General features: G+C 39.7%; 1 protein-coding gene across 4 annotated transcripts in view; it reads left to right on the top strand.

Annotated features, from left to right (window-relative positions):
- Positions 1 to 23,051, top strand: part of PLCB4 (phospholipase C beta 4) — a gene marked incomplete at both ends in the record, with an annotated part of 166,307 nt that overhangs the window by 75,340 nt on the left and 67,916 nt on the right. For 2 of the 4 annotated variants that reach the window (XM_080716779.1, XM_080716781.1), the window contains 8 exons: positions 2,087 to 2,297; positions 4,119 to 4,212; positions 7,135 to 7,214; positions 7,723 to 7,807; positions 12,889 to 12,979; positions 14,120 to 14,215; positions 17,896 to 17,996; positions 21,616 to 21,651. In XM_080716779.1, the coding sequence (XP_080572905.1) occupies positions 2,087 to 2,297; positions 4,119 to 4,212; positions 7,135 to 7,214; positions 7,723 to 7,807; positions 12,889 to 12,979; positions 14,120 to 14,215; positions 17,896 to 17,996; positions 21,616 to 21,651 (794 nt within the window). The remainder of the gene's footprint in view (positions 1 to 2,086; positions 2,298 to 4,118; positions 4,213 to 7,134; positions 7,215 to 7,722; positions 7,808 to 12,888; positions 12,980 to 14,119; positions 14,216 to 17,895; positions 17,997 to 21,615; positions 21,652 to 23,051) is intronic. The other 2 variants (XM_080716780.1, XM_080716782.1) reach the window with 1 other exon arrangement.

Here is a 23,051-nt window from a genome sequence, read left to right as displayed (position 1 = left end):
ATCCAATCCATTAGCAAAGTCTGTAAGATCGGGCCTCAAAATAAATCACATGTCATCATCTCGTCCTACCAGACCACCCCAGCCCACATCATCCCTCTCTGGGGTACCAGTTGACTTCTAGTCAGTCTTTGTCCTACTCAGTGCTATGTGCTACACAGCAGCCAGAGTAAACATTCTTAAAACCAATTCAGTGATGTTATTCCACCCTTCAACCCCATCCACCCAACATTTCCCAACACACTTATAATAAAATCTCAAGTACTTAGTGAAGACCAAAGGCCTGCCCATGTTGCCTTTGGCTACCTCTGTGACCTCATTGCCAGCCGCTTTCCCTCGGGGTCCCTCTCCATCTTACTGTCATCGGTCAAACTTGACACACACATGCCTGCATCTAGATCTTTGCACTTGCTGATCCTTCTGCCTGGGATGCCTCACCCCTGCTGTGAATGTGGCTTGCTGTGTGTGTGTGTGTGTGTGTGTGTGTGTGTGTGTGTGTGTGCGTGCATTTCTGTCTCGGCAGGGTCTTCACCAGCCACAGTAAACACAACATCCTGCCAGACTTCATCATCCTTCCTACTGCCTTGCCTTCCTAGCACTTTCATGACATTATATGTATTTGTTCATTATTTATCTTTCACGTGAATGTCATGAGGGCAAGACTTGATTTTTTCTATTACTCCATCTTCTCCAGGGCTTCAAAATCTACTTGCGTTTAGAATAGATGAGTATGGGGCTGGGATGTAGCTCAGTGGCAAAGCGCTTGCCTGCAAAGTGCACTGCCCTGGATTTGATCTCCAGTCTAAAAAAGGCACGTAAAAAGCCCCCTCCCCATTAGGATGGATGAGTATGCCCCAAAAGAGAAGGATGCAGACTTTTTTTTTTGCATGCCTTCAGATTTAATCAGAAATGACCTAAATATCAATCAATAGAATAAATGGTTAGTGAATTACAGTATATTCCTATATGAACTACTGTATACTTAGTGAAAAATAAATGAACACGAGCTACATATATCAACTGGATAAATTTCAATAAGGTACGTAGTAAAAGCACCAACTTCAGATGCACACAGGGGGATAGTTCTTCCCTGAATTTAAAAATACTCAACATGATCTATTTGAATAAAGGTATATGTGGTGAAACTGTAAAACTATTTGGGGAATGTCAAACACAAAAGCCACAATAGTGGTTTTCTAGATGGCAGGAGAAATAGAGAATTGAGCTGAAGCACACAGGGCACTGCACTAGCATTGCTGCAAACTGTTAACTTTATCTCACAAGTTTGCAGTATGGGTCCATGGCCGTTTATGAAACTGTCATCTGTACATTTCAGTAAACATGAAATAGGTTCATAAATTACAAATGCTTAGAAAAAATAAGCAAAATGATAAAGACGCCATCAGTGGGTAGGGTAGGAAAAGATGTGGCAGTGCCTCTTGTTTGTTGTGCAGCTAGCACGCGCCCATGCCCCAGGTGTGACAGAAATGAACAGTGGTTCTTGGACCGCTTTTCAGTGGCCCCCGAATACTCTTTTCACTGGCCTCATATCGTGTATTTTAGATAAAAGAGGAAAGTCAGATTGTTTAAATTCAGAGAGGCCATGACCTCCAGGAAAAATTCTTTTCTCCCATCTGATAAAAACTGGTAATGACTTGCAATGAATATGCTTTCTATTTGACAAAGACCTCCTCTCCTATGTATTCTCGTTTACTATTCATGATCGTTCTGGGAAGTGGATAGGACCAGTATCTGTCCCCATCTGGTAGAAGAGGAGCCCAAGGAATATATGGCAAAATCAAAGCTAAAGAAAATCCCTTTCACCCCTTCACCATTACTTATAGCTCTGTGTTTCTGAACTTTGAGGACCATGTACTTCTACCATCTACCTAGTCATAGAATGTCTGGCGTTACTTATGATGTGTCATTTGATTATCTTGTTAAATTTCTGAAAGACGAATGTGCTGGGAAAAAAAGTGTACGAAGGAGTTTTTCTCTTATTGACTGTTTAAGCTGCCTCGTCTTCTGTGAATAAAATGAGATGTACCTCCTCAGAGCTACAAGTGCTAAGATGTTCTTTCTCCCCTAGGCCTTATATCAAGTGATGGGTTTTGCAGATATCTGATGTCAGATGAAAATGCCCCAGTCTTCCTAGATCGTTTAGAGCTTTATCAAGAAATGGACCATCCTCTGGCTCACTATTTCATCAGTTCTTCCCATAACACCTATCTCACCGGCCGACAGTTTGGTGGGAAGTCTTCGGTAGAAATGTACAGACAGGTTCTCCTGGCTGGTTGCAGGTCAGAAACTCAAAGATGGCATTTTTTAAAATATCAGATGCGTTTTAATTTGGAGTCAACCCCTTATTCATAGGGGATATGCTCTAATACTCTCAATGGATGCCTGAAACCAAAAGAGTATACTCTGTTTTCTTCTATTCATACATACCGAGGATGAAGTATAATTTATAAGTTAAGTACCATAGATATTAATGGCAATAATAATAAAATAGAGCAATATAGTGCAATAAAATCGGCTCCATCTCTCCCATTGTGCTTTGGGGCCATTACTTGAGCTCAGGTTCAATATTCTTGGACACAAGCACTAATTAGAACACAAGTACTGATAGGCAGGTCGAGTATACAGAGTGGATGCGCTGGACGGTGGAATGATTCACATCCTAATGGAGCCATTACTTGAAGACGAGCACTGTGATACCACAGCACTGTCAGTTGATCTGATAGTCAAGAAGGTCACTGAGTGAGAAATGAAAAGGGAGTATATGCAGAGTGGATACGCTGGACACGGGAATGAGCCACAACTTAGGCTGAACAGTGAGGTGACAAGAGATCCATCATGTTCCTCAGAATGATGTACACTTTAAAGCTTTTGGAATTTTTCAGTAAAAATTTGAGACCACTATTGACCATATGTTACTGAAACATCGGAAAGGAAGGACTACTCGAATGTACTTTTCTCTTAAGTAGGGAATAGAAATCAGTCAAAACAACACTTGTCCTTCTCTGTAATGGATGATGATAGTCATTTAACCTTGAGAAAGAAAGGTACTTCCAGAAAGGCCTAGAGCATGTTATGATTCAATAGGTTTTATTTTTGCTATAAATTTAAATAGGCCCCCAAAGTTTAAAAGAATAAATAAATAAAATATATGCATTTTAAGAAGTCACGTTAAGTTTTCTACTGATTATATTTTCTTGGAAATTCAGTGTTATTTAATGGTAAAAGTTTATAAATACAATTCTCTGATAATAGAGATCACTGAAAATGCTTTTTTGTAAAAATGGGCAAATAATTAAGATTAAAATATGGCAAAAGTACCAAAAGTGCAAAATAAGAAGTATGGTTACATTATGGTCTATATATCTTCTGCTTACCAATTAAGCAGTACTTTACTTTGGTTTCTAGCTTGTGATCTTAGTTTATGGAAATACTTTAAAAGCAATTAACTATATCCCTACTTCTGTTCACAACTTTCTCTGAACACTTCGGTATTAATCACCAAGATAGTAAGAACATTTTCTATTATTGTGAAAGTACATTATTCCACCTAACGCAAAAAATAATTTTGCTGGGCATGGTGGTACATGCTTGTAGTCTCAATACATGGGAGGCTCAATCCTGGGGATCACAGGTTCATGCATGGCCAGCCTCAGCAGTTTATTGATGCCTTCTGAAACTTAGTGAAATCCTGTTTTAAAATAAAATAAAATAGGGCTGTGAGTGTAGCTCAGAGGTAGAATGCCCCTGGGTTCAATCCTTAGCATCACACACTAAAAAACAATAATGATGATAATTTTAATGTTGTCTCAACCCAGCCTGTATTTGGATTTCCCCAGATGCCCTCAAACTGTTGTTTCTCACACCTTTGTCATAAACAAAATTGCATCCAGAACCAAGTTTCTTGTATTTCTTTAATCTGACTGAGCCCCTCTTTCATGACACCAACCTGATGCAAAGTATAGGCCATAAAATAGCCATGTTATGTAATCCGTGCAATTTCTGCGCAACAAGAAAACATAGTATTTTGCTGTCTTACTTCAACTATGTGTACACGCTGTTTTATCGTAAGGATTCAGCGTTTAATTTCACTGTGCTCCTAGGTGTGTTGAACTTGACTGTTGGGATGGAAAAGGTGAAGATCAAGAACCGATAATAACACATGGAAAAGCGATGTGTACAGACATCCTTTTTAAGGTACATTCTGCATGGTGGAACTGGAGAACAGTATGCTAAGTGAGATTAGTCAGTCACAAAATTAAGAAATCAGATGCTGTCTCTAATATGAGGAAGCTAGGGAGAAAATGGATCATAGGAGGAACGCTAGAGGAAGGAGATACTAAGATGAGAAGATAAGGTGACCTGACTGAGGAGCAAGGGAGGGGGAAGAGCGAAATTCCCTAGTATCCATGATGTACATTCACAGACATTTCAAAGTCAATTACTAAGCCAGACATGAGAAGGAGGGAGGGGAGGAAATGGGGTGGGAATTGGGGAAGGGCTGAGTGAGTGACGTGTGCATGTGTGCCTCCACCATCTTGTACTCCATTAAGATGTATGACTACAGTGCACTAATAAAATTAATAATAATAAATGAATTAGCCCATTACAGCTTTTTCAAGACTACTGCAGAAATGCAGGAAGCAGGGAGATGGAGACTGAAAGACAAATCATATTTCTTTCTTCCAGTTTTGGGGATACCTGAAAGACAAATGTTGTCTACACTTTAATGTTCCCTTCATGCTCTTATTCCTGCTTCCAACTGGCGACTGTAACAGAGTCTACCAAGTTTTTCTTGCCTTAAAAACAGCCTTTCATATGTTTATCTACTTACTTGCTTACTTACTTTGCATTCTTACTGAGCACTCTAAGGTGACACAAAAATGAATCACGGGGAGAGTACATTATAAACAGGACCTATAAAAGTAAGAGAATACATTAATGACATTAGTTTATGAATGCCTGTCAAGATATTTTATAAACTTGAATAAACATGTGATTCATATGATCCATAAAAGAGAAGCATAGTTATTCTCAGAAATGACACCAGTGAAAATTTTTCTCTCAAGTGTTCTTATCCAGAAGAATCTGCAGTTTTATAAATGAACCTCTCACTGATGGCCTTTGTGTAATCTCCATGTATGACTTAAAGGCAGGTTTCATACAGTATTCTTCAATATGCCCATGATATCCTGCCAAAAATAAGTCGAACAACAACAACAACAAAAATAATCACGAGGAAATTCTGTAGTTTGCAATGTTTGAAACATCAGTCTCTGTTAGTCTGTTGTAGCATAGAGTACATACTACAATATCTAAACAATTGGATCTCAACCCTACATGCGAAAACCTGCCAGAGATGTTTGCAAAAACACAGCAGCCTCAGCCCTATATCCGCAATACCCTATGCATTTAATTTCCCCTAGCCAGAGATGTAGATGGGTTTTGATCAGTAATGATTCAAGATTTTGCTTCCTAAAAACAACCAGGAGTATATTCAAGTGGGAAGCTATAAATTTGTACGCCCTGACAAACCAACTGGAACTTTATGGCCTCTTTAGAGAATTAAGGAGCCTCTTCAGCAGAGTGTAAAACAAAGCCATTTCTTTTCAGTGTGGACAGAGCAGAGGTGAACCCAAACATGTAGCCAAAGTTTTCCTCAGAGAGTAACTCTTGGTCAACTCAGGTACACAATCAAGTTCTCCTTTTTTTAAATTTTTTATATTAGTGCATTGTAGTCATACATCTTAATGGGGTACAAGATGGTAGAGGCATACATGCTCACATCACTCAGTTTTACCTGAGAAATAGTGTTAAGCAAGAATAACTAAATGACCGACACAGTCATAAAGATGCTTCCACAAAGCATTACAAGATTACCTAACCTCAGTTATTATCATTTCAAGTGGATTTCCCTAGATAACTATTATAAAATATTTTTTCTGGCTCACTGAGTGATGATACTTGCCCTGTGGTTAGCTACTGCTCAATAGGTAGTTGGGGATTTTTTCCCCCAAATATGATTCTGTGATTGGAGAACTATTGACTTGAAGTCTTTTTTTTTTTTTTTTTTTTTTTTTTTTGTACTGGGGGTAGAACTCAGGGCATTTTACCTCCAAACTATACCCGTAGCCTTTCTGTAATTTTTTGTTTTGAAACAGGATCTCACTAGGTTTCTGAGACTATGTTGCTGAGACTGTCCTACAACCTGTGATCCTCTCGTCTCAGCCTCCCAAATATGAAAATTATAGGTATGCACCACCATACCTAGCTTCTTTTATTTTTTTTCTAAAGGTAGCAGAGACAAGGACCAACCATCTGATAAGGCCTTTCTTAGTTCATGCAGGTAGTAAATAGGGGATACATTCAGCTCATTCAAAAGTTAATAAATTAAAAAAATTAATATAAGTTTTATTTTTCCAAATACAACTTGGCTGAACCTATTAGTGTCTATTAAAAATACAGAACACTTAAAAAAAGAAGTTGTTAACTGCAATGAATAAAACACGCCCTGTAAACACTCCCTGTTTTACCCCACATGCTGCTTGACTAAAGAAAACTCCTTCGCCAGACTCTTCCTTTTTAGCCAGGCTAATATGAATAAAAAAAATTTTGCACGCATCAGTACACAAAGATCTACATTGAATTAATAAAATGTAGCCTAAGAATGACTCCCATACTCTGAGAAAAGTCCATAGAAGCTTCCAGCCGTCTTTATGGGTTTACTAACACATTTCTCGAGAAGTGGGGGGAATTAAAGTGCGATCTCTCATGAAAAATCACTGTGTCAAAGCTTGGTTGCTCCCCAAGAAGTGTGGTGAACACTGAGCCCCTAGCTTGGCATAGTATCAGGTAAGGACTTGGCTGCTCACGTAGGTTAAATCTTCTGTTAGTTGACAGTACCATAATTCTGGAGATGTAAAAGATAACTTTGGGAATAATGGCCATTAACCATTAACTACACCCTGGGTCTACCCCCAAGGGCCTGGGGCTGTAGCGGTTTCAAGGTAGACAGATTCTCCAGGTCTGAATTACTGAAATTGACTTTCTCCAAATAGTTTCTGGTACCTTAATTTTTAAATCTTTTCTCTTATTAACACTCTTTATTTTTTTTTGAAGGATGTAATTCAAGCCATCAAGGAAACTGCATTCGTCACATCTGAATATCCTGTAATCCTCTCCTTTGAAAATCACTGCAGGTATAATGCTTTTTTTTTCTACTCTAAGTCTCTCAAGTAGCCATGTTTCCTAGTCCATTGCCCTCATCGCTGCTCTGAATCTTTTAGAATAACTGAGTAGCTCTGTTAAGTTCTAAGTGCCAGAGATTGTCCAGTAAGAACACATAGTCTTATGCAAAGACACTTCCCCTTTCCCCAAGAAAGTTATCTTCCTGAGTTTAAGAAACACATGCTCTGACAAAAGGTCAGAGATGGACACCTTGCTAATAGTTCCATTGAGTTGGAAGATTTGACAAAAACTCAAAAAAACATTTTTTGTATTCTAGCCAGGTTTTAGTTTGGGGGTTCTTCTTTCTAAAGTGCACCAGCTAACATTCGTGGTATCTGAAAGAACATCTCTCATCAGGGTTCTGAGGACAATCGTGCATTTTGTGAAGTGGGAGCATTTAATTGCCTTGGAATGGGTTTTTCTTATTCTTGGACAGTTAATGGATGTTTGACTTTACAAATACCACTTCTTTCTCTCCAGCAAATATCAACAGTACAAGATGTCCAAATATTGTGAAGATCTATTTGGAGATCTCCTGTTGAAACAAGCACTTGAATCACATCCAGTATGTATTTTTAGCAAACGATATTTCCAGCATGAATGGATTTGTTTTGAAATTCATTTTTGAAGGGTCAAGTAGCACTGGAGGACTGATGCTAAAGATTTTCATATTTGTTTAAATTCTTTAGTACAAAAGGCATTTATCATGCTTCCAAAAGATGAAGATATATATATATATATATATATATATACACATACATACACACACATATGCATACATATATATATAATATCTGGCACAATTTAATTTGGAAGATACTGGGATCTCATAGTTTCAATTCCGTAAAGCATCCAGACCACTAGATTCTGCAATCATTATTTTTTATTTTTTATTTTTATGTAGATCATATTGAAAATGCCATACATTCAGACTGTACTTGGGGTACTCTCTGCCCCCACTTCTCCTTCCCCCCCTCCCAAAAATGAGTGTCGAGGTTGACCATGCTACATTCATACCATGACACATATTCGAATGTAGCTCCTCCATTAATCAACCTCAGCCTTCTTCCTCTCCTACCCGTTCATTCTAGCTTTGCTGAGGTTTCCCCTCCATTATCTGGAGTCCCACTGGTATTTCTAATACTCTCTAATTTGGGAATATTAGAGAGAACATATGTCCCTTCTCTTGCCATTCTTGACTGACCTCACAACATAATCTTCTCCATCTCCAGGTCTTTCTTGCGAATGACATGATTTTGTTCTTGTTTATAGCTGAGTAGAATTACATTGTGTGTATTTCCCATAATTTTGCAATTCATTCATCTGTTGATAGAGACCTAGGTTGGTTCCATATTTTGGCTTTTACTAATTGTGCTGCTATGAACATGGGTATGCATATGTTACTGTAGTTCTCTGATTTAGGCTCAACAGTCCAACATATAGGCACAGGCAGTAACTTTCTCAAAAAGACCTCCAAAGCCAGGAAATTAATGGGTTAACAAGTGGGATGGCATCAAACTAAAAAGTTTCTTCTCATCAAAAGAAACTATCAAGAACCTAAAGAGAGCCAGGCGTGGTGGCAGACGCGTGTAATCCCAGCATTCAGGAGGCTGAGACTGGAGGATCGCGGTTCGCGGACAGCCTCAGCTACTTAGTGAGGCCCTCTGCAACTCAGTGAGACCCTGTTTCAAAATAAAGAATAAAAAAATAGGGCAGGGGGTGTAGCTCGGAGGTCAAATACCCCTGGGTTCCATCCCCAGACCCGCAAAAAAAAAAAAAAAAAAAAAAAAAAACCCTAAAGAGAAAGCCTACAGAATGGGAGATCTTTACTAGCCGCCACTCTGATAGAGGGCTAATATCCAGATTATACAAAGAGCTCAAAAGACTCTACACTAGCAAAACAAATAACCCAATCAAGAAATGGGCAACCGAACTGAATAGACACTTCACAAAAGAAGAGATACAAAGGGCCAATTGATACATGAAAGGATGTTCAATATTGTTAGCCATCAGGGAGATGCAAATCAAAACTACACTGAGATTCCACCCCAATCAGAGTGGCAAGTATAAAGAAACCAAATAACAAATGTGGTTAGGATGTGGGGAAAGAGGGACTCTTTTATACTGTTGGTGGGAGTGCAAACTAGTTCAGCCACTTTGGAAATCAGTGTGGAGATTCTTTAGAAAACTGGGAATAGATCCCCCATATGATCCAGCTATACCAATCCTGGGTATCTTCCCAAAGGGGTTGAAATCAGAAAACTACATTAACATATGCAATCATCTTTGGGAACTGTAAACAAATAAACAAACAAAAACCAACCAAGGCCAGGGATACACCCACAGGTTGATTTAATGGCCCCAGGATCATCCTTCATTCTGGTGTATTATAAAAGCCTGCGAGGTATGGTGGTGCATGCCTATAATCCCAGTACTTGGGTGGCTGAGACAGAGTGATCATAGGTTCCGGGCCAGCCTCTGCAACTTATTAAGGTTCTCAACAAGTTAGTGAGACCCTGTTTTAAATTAAAAAAAAAAATGCCAGGCGTGGTGGCGCACGCTTGTAATCCCCACACTTGGGAGGCGGAGATAGGAGGATAGCGCAGGTTCGAAGCCTGATGCGCTGGCTTAAGAAACCCTGTTTCCAAAAATAGGTCTGGGAGTGTAGCCCGGAGGTAGAAGGACTTCCAGAAACCCCAGTACCACCAAAAATAAAAAAATAAATAATAATAATAATAATAAAGGGCTGGGGATGTAGCACAGTGGTAGGATATCCCTCGGTTCAATCCCCAGTTAAAAAAAAAAAAAAAGTAAAAAAGAATAAAGCCCTGCAGGTGGACAGATGTTTTCCCAGGCTTCCAAACCTATGGAAGCCTGTTGCTGTGGAAAATGCCCTAGATTAATGTGGCAATATTCTGAAGTTCAAGTTTCCCACTCCAAAACAAATCTGAGGACATCTAACATCATATGTATGCCTACCAATGTCTTCATAAGGGATAAGTGTATTAACCTATGGCCCATAGATGAGTTTTACAAGGTCTTTGAATTCATTCTAATTGCATGTAATGTTTAATATATGATTATTCCATTACATTTTTGTAAGCATCCATGACCTCTGAGAGGTCAAGATACACTGTCACAAGTTGTCATGAGTAGCAAAACAGTTCATGAAAATGTAGAAAACACTCTATGATAATGAAATATTTGACACTCCTGATACGCAGCTCCTGACAGGCCCACGAGCAAGGTGGCAGGAGGTAGGAGGGAATAAATGACAGGGACTAACAAGGAGAGGTGCTTTGTGCCACCTGCGAATTCTTTGGGGGAGTTAACAATGAGTATTTTTTTTTTTTCTTTTCAGAATTCCACCTGTGAAAAAAATGTGAAGCTGGGCGTGGTGGCGCATGCTTGTAATCCCAGCATTTGGGAGGCTGAGACTGGAGGATCCTGGTTTGCGGACAGTCTCAGCTACTTAGGACTTTTGTAACTCAGTGAAACCCGGTTTCAAAATAAAAATAAAAAATAGGGAATATTTTTATTTGGAAACAGGGTCTCTTAAGCCAGTGAGGCTGGTTTCAAACCTGAACGATCCTCCTCTCTCTGCCTCCCAAGCATGAGGATTACAAGCATGCGCCACCACACCCAGCTATTTTTAACATATCGAAGTCAAACCACTAAGCCAAGCAAGGGAAGGAGGGATGGGGAGGGAATGGGGTGCGAATTGGGTAGGGGTTAAATCAGTGAAGTGTACATGTACGTCCACACAAGTTTTTTACCCCAATATGATGTATGAATATAATGCACCAATAAAATTTTTTTAAAAAAAATAGGGCTAGGGTTGTAGCTCAGAGGTAGAATGCCCCAGGGTTCCATCCTCAGTACCTAAAAAAAAAAAAAAAATGTGAACCACAAGGCCACCTCCCCTCACCATCAGTCTGCTGGAACAGTTGAAGCAGGAGTCTGCCCCACACCCTGAAAGCACGCCCTGTTCCTCTGCGGACTGACCTGACTTTCCACAGCCTGCACCCCAGCTTCTGGCCTGCAAGCTCTGGGCACCGGAGTCTGCTTGTTCCAAACATGAAGTGCCAGAGAATTAACACCCCCGCTGAGTGCTCCATCACTCCCGAGATTAGCGGATTCTGAGCACCTGTTCCCCTCACTCGCCCAGGGCCCCCTCAGCAGGATGGAGCTCATTTTCCACAGTGATAACTTGCTTGATAACACACCTTTGACTGGCTGCCTGTCCTCTTTTTCTCAGTTTCCTACTCCTCTGTTGGAGTCTTCCAAATAAACTACTAATGCATTAATCCAGAGGCTGATTCTATGGGAACCCAAACCAAGACACATCCCTGATTCATTTTAGCATTAATATTATTTTAATACTAGAGATCAAACTAAGGGATGTTTTACCACTGCACTGCACCCCATCATCATCATCATCTTATTATTATTATTATTATTATTATTGTTGTTGTTGTTGTTGTTGTTGTTGTTGTAATTTGACAAGGTCTTGTTACTTGCTTAGCCCTGATCCTTCTTGCTCAGCCTCCTGAGTAGCTGAGATTGTAGGTGCGTTCCACTGAGCCTGTCTATTTTCTTGTTACTTATTTCCTTGGTACTTGCTTTTGTAGAAAGACCACTATATTCTTAATGAATTGGCATGCACATACACGAAAGGGGTTATAGCAATCATAGGTAGTGCCCAAGGGAGGAAGATGTGTTCTTTGCACTAAAGGTCTTTTCATCTTGAGTGCTGAGGTGGGAGTGGAGACAGGGCACAAAGAATAAACACATAATAGAAAGAAGATGGCCTCGGATACACTGAATTTCATTGGAGAAGTCTTGGTGCAAGAAAGATGCCTGGAGGAAATGGTTGCGCCAGGCTGCCTGGAGGAAGCATCCTTTCAGCCAAGACTTAAACTTGAGGCAGGGCAGACATAGTAACGCACAATGCTTTGCTTTTCACATGTGGGACAAAAATTAGTTTTGAAAATGAGTGGCCATAAAGGAGGAAGGGTTACAGGTGAGGGTATCGATGATGGATGGGCGGGGAGCAGACAGTTCTGTAGATCAGAGGTAATAACATAACAGGCATCTCCTCTGCAGGTATAAATTCAAGTAAATAAAGCCACAGCAGAGTTATGTTTTCCTTAGTTCAGACCATTCTTGCATCCCTTGGTTCTTCTGTTGGACTCGCAAAGCCAAAACCCAAGGGTTGAGTTGAATAAGCCTTCTGAGCAGACAGTCTTGCTACAGTCCAGCACCTGGAGGGTCTGGGGAAGACTCACCTGGCGAAGGGCATTCAGGCCCCAGGAGGCCCGTGATCACTTGTGCTTAACCAGGGACCTAAAGGGCACAGGGTATGAATTAGAGCAGGACCTTCTCCCCACTGCCAGCCAGGTCAGCCCCTGCTCCACTGAGGAAGCAGGAGCGGCCTGAGGATCCCAAGTTTGCCATTTTATTAAGGCAAAACTGGGAGCAATGGGCTCGTTTGTTTGCAGAGTGCAAGCATGAAATGGTGCAGAGCGCCATCTACTGGACGTTGGGTTGTATGGCTCCTGGCCAAGCTCATCTCAGGCTGGAAACCAGGAAGGAGAAGCACACACAGCCCCGCCACTAATTGCAGCTCTGTTTGTCTATCTCTAGCTTGAAGCAGGCAGGCCCCTGCCATCCCCCAACGACCTCAAAAGGAAAATACTCATCAAAAATAAGCGGCTAAAACCTGAAGTCGAAAAGAGTAAGCCAAACGCACATAAATGGAAGCACGTGTAATGTGTTTGTACAGTTCAGCTGTCTTAAGTGAAATTAATTGGAAAACCACTGAATTTGGGGATGGGAGAATAATAGAATGGTGTTGTTATGAATATTTTCTGGTCAAAGTCACATTTTCATTTAAATTCAGTTTTTATACCAAATCATTCAATCGGTGGGGAAACATATTCTTATATTTATATTCTAGAATTTGGAGGGATCCTAAAGAAAAATGAGAACAAACATTATTTTCTATTGGGATATGTCTTGTTATACTTTATTTTAAAAAATCATACTCTCTCCAGTGATATATTGTTGTGTCCCAGAAATATCCTTATTGCTGGCTATTGGCTATGTTTTATGTATGCCCAACTAATAGAAGAAAACTGTTTTTTTTTTCTTTTTTTTTGTGAGCTGGGCAAGGTGGCATATGCTTGTAATCCTAGCATTTGGGGGGCTGAGACAGGAGGATTGCAGTTGGCCACCAGCCTCAGCTGCTTAGTGAGGCCCTTTGCAACTCAGTGAGACCCTGTTTCAAAATAAAGAATAAAAAAATAGCACTGGGCATGTAGTTTGGAGGTAGAATGCCTCTGGGTTCCATCCCCAGTACTGACTGAAAAAAAAAAAAGTTGTATCTTTTTGATAATTTGTACATCATGATTTATGATTTGTCCTTATATGTTTTCCCATTTAAATATAATTTCGTTTACCTCTCTTATAAGATCTCTTTAATTATTTGGATAATAACATCAGTTACATTAGTTGCAAGTATTTTTTCCCAATGTTTTCCTGATCTCCACTGTATATGTCTCTTTTCTATCACTTCACCGCCATCCTTCATATATTTCAGTCCGTGCCAGATTTTCCCAATTCTGGGCGTTTTTAGCTGGCTTTGAATCCTGAGCCCTTCCCTTCCTGGGCGTAGTGCGTGTGGAGGTCCCATGCTCATTACAACGCAAGACCAGCAGGAATGGATGAGACAATAACCATGAGCGTGGCCAGGAGGGACTGAATAACAAATGTCTTTCTCCTTTTCATTTCTTTCATCTCGCCTCGATCTTAAAGTCCAAGTTTTGTAAGCAGTCTAACATTTATTGCCATCTTCCTTGTTTATTGATGTTAACAGAACAGCTCGAAGCTTTGAAAAGTATGATGGAGGCTGGAGAATCGGCTGCTCCGGCAAGCATCTTAGAGGATGACAATGAAGAGGAAATAGAAAGTGGTGAGTGGTCCTTTCACATGACACGTTACACAAGGACTTAGTACAGGAAGAGTCTGTGAACCCTTTTGTGTAATGATAACATTACCGTCTGTAATATTCAGGTGTATATTTATATAGGTCAACCCTAATAATTCATTATTCCTAGTATTTTTTCAGAAGATATTTCTTATTCCTCGGGCTATTGGCTTGTAGTGGTTGAATCATCTCCCTTTGTGTTGCGTGTTCAGCCATTCAGCAAAAATTTTGAGCAAGAGACCAAGACTCGGAGTACTTGCTGGAGCAGACAGGCATTGGAATAAAATGTGTACTGCACAGTCTCTTCCTAGAAACAGAAATGTGAGCTTCATGTTGTTACTGTTGACATATGGTAGGCAAGGAACAGAGAATGAGGGAGCATTCAGGAACTTGGAACTCAGTCGGTATTAAAATTTCACTTTCAGGTTAGAGGGAAAGCTGAGTGGCAGGGCACTTGCTTAGCATGCAGAAGCTGAGGGCTCAATCCCTAGCACCAGCAAACAAACAAACAAAAATTCAAGTTCAAATTCTTTGAAACAACCAACTCATCAGAATTATCTATATAAATAAACAATTTCAACAGATGTAGAATTGCCTGAATATTTGAAGATTTTGCTAGTATCTACTTTACTTTTGTCATACAGCCACAACCATAATTTTTGTTTGAACTTGGAGCCCTAGGTGTAGCTCAGAAGTAGAGGTTTTGCCTAGCATATACAAAGCAAATAAACAAAACAAACAAAACATATATGCATATAAATTAAAATAGGTTATTTGAAAGTTGGGGATTTTTCAGAAATTTATTATTCATCATGAGACTTGACCAATGAAATGACTTGGACCTGCTTTGATTAGACAGTGCCTTGAGTGTATAAGAATGGCTTGGGACTAAATAATTTAGAAATACTGTAGCCAGGCGTGATGGCACACACTTGTAATCCCAGCATTTGGGAGGCTGAGTTTGGAGAATCACGGTTCACAGACAGCCTCAGCTACTTAGTGAGGCCCTCCACAACTTAGTGAGACCCTGTTTCAAAATAAAGAATAAAGATAGGGCAGGGGGTGTAGCCCGGAGGTCAAATGCCCATTGTTTCTATCCTCAGACCCGCAAAAAAAAATATATATATATATATATATACACACACACACACACACACACACACACACACACACATACATATATATATTATAGAAACTTTTCACTTATATTCAAATGATGCCTATAATGGTTATATTATACTGGGCAATAAACACTCCCAGCTTTAGGAGGCTTAGAAAAATGCTTTTGAATTACCACTGATAGTTTTGTGGGTTGCCTTGACTCAAGTTGCTGGACCTCCCTTGGGGAGTTTCTCGTGCCATTGCTAGCAGGTGACATCTGGGGCTGACACTGTCTGAAGGTCCTGTAAGGTTGGTATCGAGGTGACTCACTCACAGGGCTGGCACCTGATGTGGCTGCCTGCTGGGATTGCTGAGCAGAGGACACCCTGTGGTCTCTCTGTGTGGTTTAGGCTTCTCACAGTGTAGTGGCTAACTTCCTGGATGGAGCATCTTAGAGCCTGTATCCCAAAAGGAAGGAAGGAAGAGCTGCTAAATTGTTTCAGAGCTATGCCTGGAGCCGGCACAGCATCATGTCCTCTCTGTTTTATCCATCAAGGCAATCTTAGTGCCTTGAACTTAGATGCCCAAGTTCAAGGGTCAGGGGAATGACAAGGTCACATTGTAGAGGAGCACAATAAAAGGCAGCTATCGATGCAGCTGTCTGGAAAATACAATAGGCAACACTTCCTATTACATTATTTTACATTGTTTCAAATAAACTTAAATAAGATTTAAGAATAGAATAGCAAATATGTCAAAAATACTCCTGAAACACAAAAAGATGGATATTAAAGATAGTATTTTAAATGCAGATTAAATTTTAAAAATGGCAACCAAAAACATGTAAGGCATTACTATTATCAATAATAGTAATAATGTGAAAATAATGTGATAAATTATCAAGAAAATGTTAATAATGATAATTACTACTATTGTTATACTAAATGTGTACCAGCTCACATCACTGTCCTATCTAATCTTTATACAGCCCAATAAGTAGATTTTATTATATACATCTTCCAGATGAGGAATTTGAAGCTCAGAAAGGTTACACATTTTACCCATGGTACTACAACTGGTAAGCATGGCGCTAAGATTCTGTCCCAGAATTGCCTGACTTGAGGATAAAGGCTTCGTATAACATACAGTACTATCCTCCTAATATAGAAACTGAAGAGTACACAGATATGTAAAGGGATTGTTAAATATATTTTTGAAAAGGAAAAAAGTACAACTGGTAAAAGTCAGGTATAATATTTCCTGGACACAACTAGTAATCTAAAATGAGGGTCAGTGTGACCCCACTTAACCATTTTTAAGGGTTCTTCCCAACCTTCTAGGTACATAGATTAATGAACCTTTCAGGCAGAAAAAGATTAGCCTCTAATGACTATAGTATTCCAAAATGTATTGGTTAAATTTTGCCTAGAATAACCACATGAAACAGCACACAAACAGGAAAATACCTTAAAAGACAGGAACACACACTGCATAGATGACAGAATCATCCATCAAATTTTTCCTTAAGGGCATAGAGACCTCTGTTGGCCCAGTTATGCACCTGAGTTTTTGGTTCTTTCAAATCCATGGCTTTAGAGCCGGTCAGTCAGTTGACTTATAATGACCTTGGTGTCCCAGTTAGGATTCTATCTACACAGGTGACAAGAGTCTCTAAATATATCAACAGAGCAGGCAAGAGGAAACCCAGAATAGTTTAAGAGGGAAGGCCTGCTTAGAGGCTGTAGAAAATAGAAAAGTCTCCAGGTGTGGGGGTACATGCCTGTAATACCACTGGTGCAGGAGACCAAGACAGGAGGATTGCAAGTTGGAGGCCAGCCTGGGCAACTTGGTGAGACCCTGTCCAAAATTATTTAAAGAGGGAAGAAGGCTGGGAATGTAGCTTGGTGATAAAGTGCACCTCAATTCCATCCCTGGTACTGCGAAAAAGAAAATGGAAAAGGCTCTTAGTCAGTGAAAGCTAGTGCCCCGCCATTGGGCTAGATTTAGACTTGGAGGGACACAGGCCTATGAAACAAGCAGTGGGGAATACCAAGATTGTGTGTGGTTTTGGGCATCTGTGCACTCAGGCACACTCCAGAAATGATGGCATGTATCCATGTACTTAAAAGTACTAGATATTAAGCTTTGTATGGGGCACACTTTTTGCCTTCAGTAGTTTACATCTAGCCAGGCAGGTACAGGTTGAGTATCCCTTATCCAAACTACTGGACACCAGAAGAATTTCAGATTTGGAGGTTTTACGGATTTTGAAATATTTGCATTGACATTTCCAATTGAGTACTTCTAACTTTAAAATATGAAGTCCAATATGCTTTGACATCTGAAAACTTTTAAGTGCTGACATCATGCTGTCATGGCACACATGCTAGGTGTGCTTCACCTTTATATGGAATGGAAATAGTGATGGTGGGATGTTTTCAAATCTCAATGGCAGCCCATAGGTCATGGAAACCTTGGGTCATGTTCTACCCAGGATTCTGAACAAGGTCTGAATGTTGGCCAGTAATTTGGCTTCATATATTTTCCTTTTGTCTTTCGCACAGCTGACCAAGAGGAAGAAGCTCACCCCGAATATAAATTTGGAAGTGAACTTTCTGCTGATGACTTGGTTCATAAGGAAGCTGTTGCTAACAGCGTCAAGAAGGTCAGAGTCTTCATGCCCCTTTTCTTTCATGACAAGGAGCTATTATGAATTTTTAGAAATGTGACAACTACAAGAGACTAAAGTAGCCTATCATTCCTTCTAATTGTTCAGGATAAAAGTCGCGGCTGACTGTCACAATATTATGTTAAAAAGGATATTTAAATTAGTCATTAGTCATGCTCAGTATTGATCATTGCACATTTGGACAGTCTCCTTTAAATACTCTTTATTACAGGATGGTAAGTAGGTAGGTAGGGGAACAAAGAGCAGCATCCCAGGGACAACGGTCATCCTGTTGAAGTCATCAGGAATATGACCCCTGAACATCATAGGTCAAGCCTTCAGTAGGGAACTCATCTTGCTAGTTAACCATCTCCCTCCAAATATAGAGCAAGCATAAAAACATTTCTAGTCATTAATTCAAGAAAAATAGTAAGTGCCTACTATTTTTCAGGAATAGTCCAAGCCACAATGACCTAAAGAAAGGTCAAAGCACTTACTGCTCTTAGATAGCTTCAGTCTTCTATAGGGAAGCAACTGGGAAACAGACAAAAAACAAATAGGCCGTCGGCAATTTTTTTTGATAAGTTATTATGAAAAAAAAAAAACAAGAGTACAAAATTGGAGACTAATGAGAAGGCAGAAATAAGGAAACTAGAACCTATAGTTCTATAGCAAGAAATAGAGGAATAAATGTCCACACAAAGAGACCAAAACAATAGTAACAACAAGAGAGAGGTGAGTGCAGTGGGTTGAATGAGGGGTTCAGTGAAACAAGATGAGATGAGGTGGGTAGAAAAAACTGGATGATGTGTGACCTTGGAGACTCCCATGGAAAATACAAAATTCAAGTGAAATATGAAGCCATTGGAAAAAAAGAGGCTGGATGTGAGTTTCAGATTATGATGTTTACAATATAGAGGTTAGTTTAGCAGGAAACAAAAGCAAAGGCAGGAAAAGCATTTAGGACAGGCTACAACTAGGCCAGCCCCAGGTGACTAACTGGGCTGTAGAAATGGAGAGTTTGAATGGTTTCAAGCTATATTAAGGAAGCCAAGGTGGTACAGCTCACTGATGGGTTGGATGTTGGGGATGAGGGAGAAAGAAGAAACCAAATGATGCTCTAGAGTCCTTGTCTGAGGAACTGGGTAGAAAGGGGTATTATTCGCCAAAGCACAACAAACTGGAAGAGAAAGAACTCAGGAGTTCCAAATGGGACAGGCAGCCTGAGACGCCTGTGAGATATTCCAGGGGAGCTGCCAAGAAGGTTTGTATGGCATTGACATCCGACTCTTCGAGCTCATTTCCTATCTAACCTTGGGTAAGTGACTTAACCTCCGCTTGTCTTACTTTCCTCACCTCCAAAGAAAAGATAATACTTATTTTATTGAATAACTATGAAGAGTAAATAAGCTTCTCTAGTTCCTGGCACTAAGTAGCTTCTATAAAAATATTAACTGATGCTATGCTTTCATCATTTTTATCCTCTTTGACATTATCATCATCATCCTCACCAGCATCATCCTCACCTGTACCTAGAACAGAGGTCAAGCTACAGAAATAAGTTTGGATTTTAATACATTGTATGTGAAGCAATATTTACTGAAATGACCTATAGGGAGAGATGGAAAAGAGTCCCTTGTGGAAACCTGGTCACAAGTAGGCTCACAGGAGAGGAGCCAGAAAAGAAGAGCTGAGTATGACCCATAGAAGTAAAAGGTTATTCAGGCAATACCATGAAGGAAACAAGGAGGACAGTGAGAATAGAAGGACCTTCTGTTTGACTGTTGAATGCTGTTGAGCGGCTGAATAAGAAGACTCAGATCCAGGCCTGGTAGTACATGCTTGTAGTCCCAGGATTTGGGAGTCTGAGACAGGAGGATTGCAGTTCTCAGACAGCCTCAGCTACTTAATGAGGGCTTTTACAACTCAATGAGATCTTGTTTCAAAATACAGTATAAAAAATATGGCTGGAAATGTAGCTCAGAGGCAGAATTCTCCTGGGTCCCATCCCTAGTACCTAAAACACAAAAAGAAGAAGAAAAAGACTCAGGGTGTATAGCCTATGCTTTTGGAAAGTTTTTCTGTGGAGGGGAGCAAGAAATGAGCTCGTGGCTAATGGATACCTGAGGAGTCCACATTTTTAGGGTGAATGAATTAGTGTGTAGTGTGTACCACATTGCTGGCAATGGTAGAAAGGAAGAGATTAGTCTTGCAGTGGAGAAAGGGGATGATTCCTGGGAATTTCTTGAGAAGATGAGGTGACTGGGATCATGGTGATTGAAAGGTGTGGTGCTGATGGGCACAGGGACACTTACTCTGTGAAGACAGTGGACAGGGATGCAGGTAGATGGTGTCGTGGTAGCAGATATGAGAGTATTTGTCTGATAATCAAAGTCAAAGAAACATTGCCATTACTCTCTACTTTTCCGACATGGGGAATTGTGACTAGTTTGAGAATGCTGAGTGTCTACTAAGACTCAAAGAGTGTTGCTATACTAAATAAAGTCTTCTTTGTAAATCCTTTCTTAGTTTGTGTTGCTCTAACAAAAGTACCATGGCCTTAGTTGACTTAAGTGACAGAACTTTATTTCTCATAGTTCTGAAGACTGGGGAGTCCAAAATCAAGGTGTTACCCAGTTGTTCCTGGTGAGAGCCCAGTTAAGTCATCACAAGATGGAGAGCACTCTCCTCTCCCCCCCCCTCTGTCTCTCTGTCTCTCTGTCTCTCTTCTCTCTCTCTCTCTCTCTCTCTCTCTCTCTCTCATCTCTCTCTCTGTCTCTCTCTCTCTCTCTGTCTCTCTCTCGTTCTCTCTCAAGTTTGAAGTTTCTACTGAATACATATTATAAAGTCAAAAACTTATAAGTCAAACCATCTTGAAGACCATCTTACTACCACATTGGGAGTTTAAGTTTTGACATATGAATTTGGTGGAGACATGAACATTGAATCCATACCACATACACAGACATGAACATGGAATACTGAAGTGTAACCATTCATGGTCACCTTGATGTATCAGGAGAGGTGGCCACACTGATTATCCATTTCCCCAGCTCCATGGTTAAACCATAAATGAAATTATCATATTGACTTAACTCAGTAAGTAAAGACTGTCAACAAATAAGAGAAACATTAAGAGTAGCTCTTCTGTAGTTTTAAGCAGTGAGGTCATCATACATTTTCAGAACTTGTTTTTGTTCATGGCTTTATGTCATCAATAATTTTCCATCTTTTTTTCCTTCTTCTTTTTTCTTTTTCCTTTTTTTCATTTTCCTTTTTTTTTTCTTTTTTGTGGTACTGGGGATTGAGCCCAGGATAACTCTACCTCTGAACTATACTCCCACTGCTATTTTATTTTTTATTTTAAAACAGTGTCTCGCTAAGTTGCTGAGAGCGTCCCTAAGTTGCAGAGGCTGGCTTCGAACCTGTGGTCCTCCTGACTCAGCCTCTTAACTTCTGGGATTACAAGCATGTGCCACTACACGAGGCTGCTTCCTAACAAATAAAAATAACAACATGTTTACATAAACTTATTTAATATTTACATACCTAGCACTAAAACGTTGAAAATTTTCACGTTAGGGAATAAACAAACCATTTTCTTTCTCTGATTTAGACCTCAGATGACCTTGAACATGAAAACAACAAAAAGGTAACAATATAATTCTCTTGGGCATTTCACTTTCATTAGGAAATACCTCCATATGGCCCTCCAATGTTGGACATTTTATACTAGGTCTTACGGTTACTCTATCTCCCCTAAACTGTGGTTATGTCAGGCTTAGTGTTTATACATATGCTAATTATATCCTCTATACATCTAATTATAAAAATCTTCAAAGGGAAGAATCACAGTGATAAAATGATTAAATCCTGATATAAACACTAAACTAGGGCAGATAAGGTAATTTTCCTAAAAATAGTGCTTAATGCAATAGGGTAATTTCTTAGAATTGGAGATTTCAGTCCTAGTAGAGGGTTATATAATAAGCACATTGAATGTGAAAATAAAAATGACCTAATAGCTCACTGTATCCATAATATAGTGAAATAGAAGTGATCTTGGCTCTGACTACATTGATATTGTGAAAGATTATTACGTAAGTTCACATTGCATACCACCTAGAGTTTTTACTTGATTTATTAAGAGGTATTTCTTATGTTAAGAAGGTAAAGTTACATTTTCATTTTCTTTTATTCTCTTTAAATGTTCTTCATGATGATTCAAATGTCTTCCTCAGTAAGAGTATATGGTCTATTGTACTGTACAGTAGTGAGACTGACAGCAGTCATGAGTAGAGATTTTTCCTGGACCTCTTACCCCGGCAAGCTTCAGGAAATTCTGCCTTGCTGTCTGTGGGGTCCTGGTCCTGTCTTAGAGTGATAATCTGTGTTTTTACTGTCTAAGCATTCCATTTGAAAAAAGTATACATCAATCTGGTTATGGTCCCAAAATACAAAGACATACATGTTCCTCTTAGCCTAGAATTCCAGAAGGCTGTGATATCTATAGTACACGGGTTGAGCTTTGGTCATTGTCATTTATTAGCTAGATTATATGAATCCTCAAGGCTTCTATCCTCTCATGTGGCCCCCAGGCGGTATAATAATCCTCACACCTGATGACAATAATGAGGTTGAGCTGCAATAATGAGGTTCCTGGGACACAAACAACACCAGTGTTATTTATTATCATTAAACACACAGGAAGATGTGGCCCTTCCCCTTATTTGGAGTTTTGGGGCAGTGAGACATATGAAGAAAATGATAAAAACAAAAAAAGTCAGATTATTTGGTTGTCTCTGACTTTTATCAGTGAAATAAGTTCGATGATTTAGGATTCTCAGATTGTTACCATCAGTTAAACACATGGTCTGACCATATTTATCATTCATGGGTTAAATGCGTAACTAAATAATTTATCCACCCAGAATAAATCTGTGCGGGAAATGAAGCTTTTCAACGTTGCCAATAAACTGTTGGTCATTTTTGAAGGCCTTAGTTTTAAATTTTCAGTTTCTTAAGAGACGGGGGGCTCTTGCTGTGCGGCTC

Source organism: Muscardinus avellanarius, assembly GCF_963383645.1.
Source record: "Muscardinus avellanarius genome assembly, chromosome: 19".
Lineage (NCBI taxonomy): Eukaryota > Metazoa > Chordata > Mammalia > Rodentia > Gliridae > Muscardinus > Muscardinus avellanarius.
Note: the sequence above shows the minus strand (reverse complement) of the source record. Positions and strands in the feature narration are given on the sequence as shown.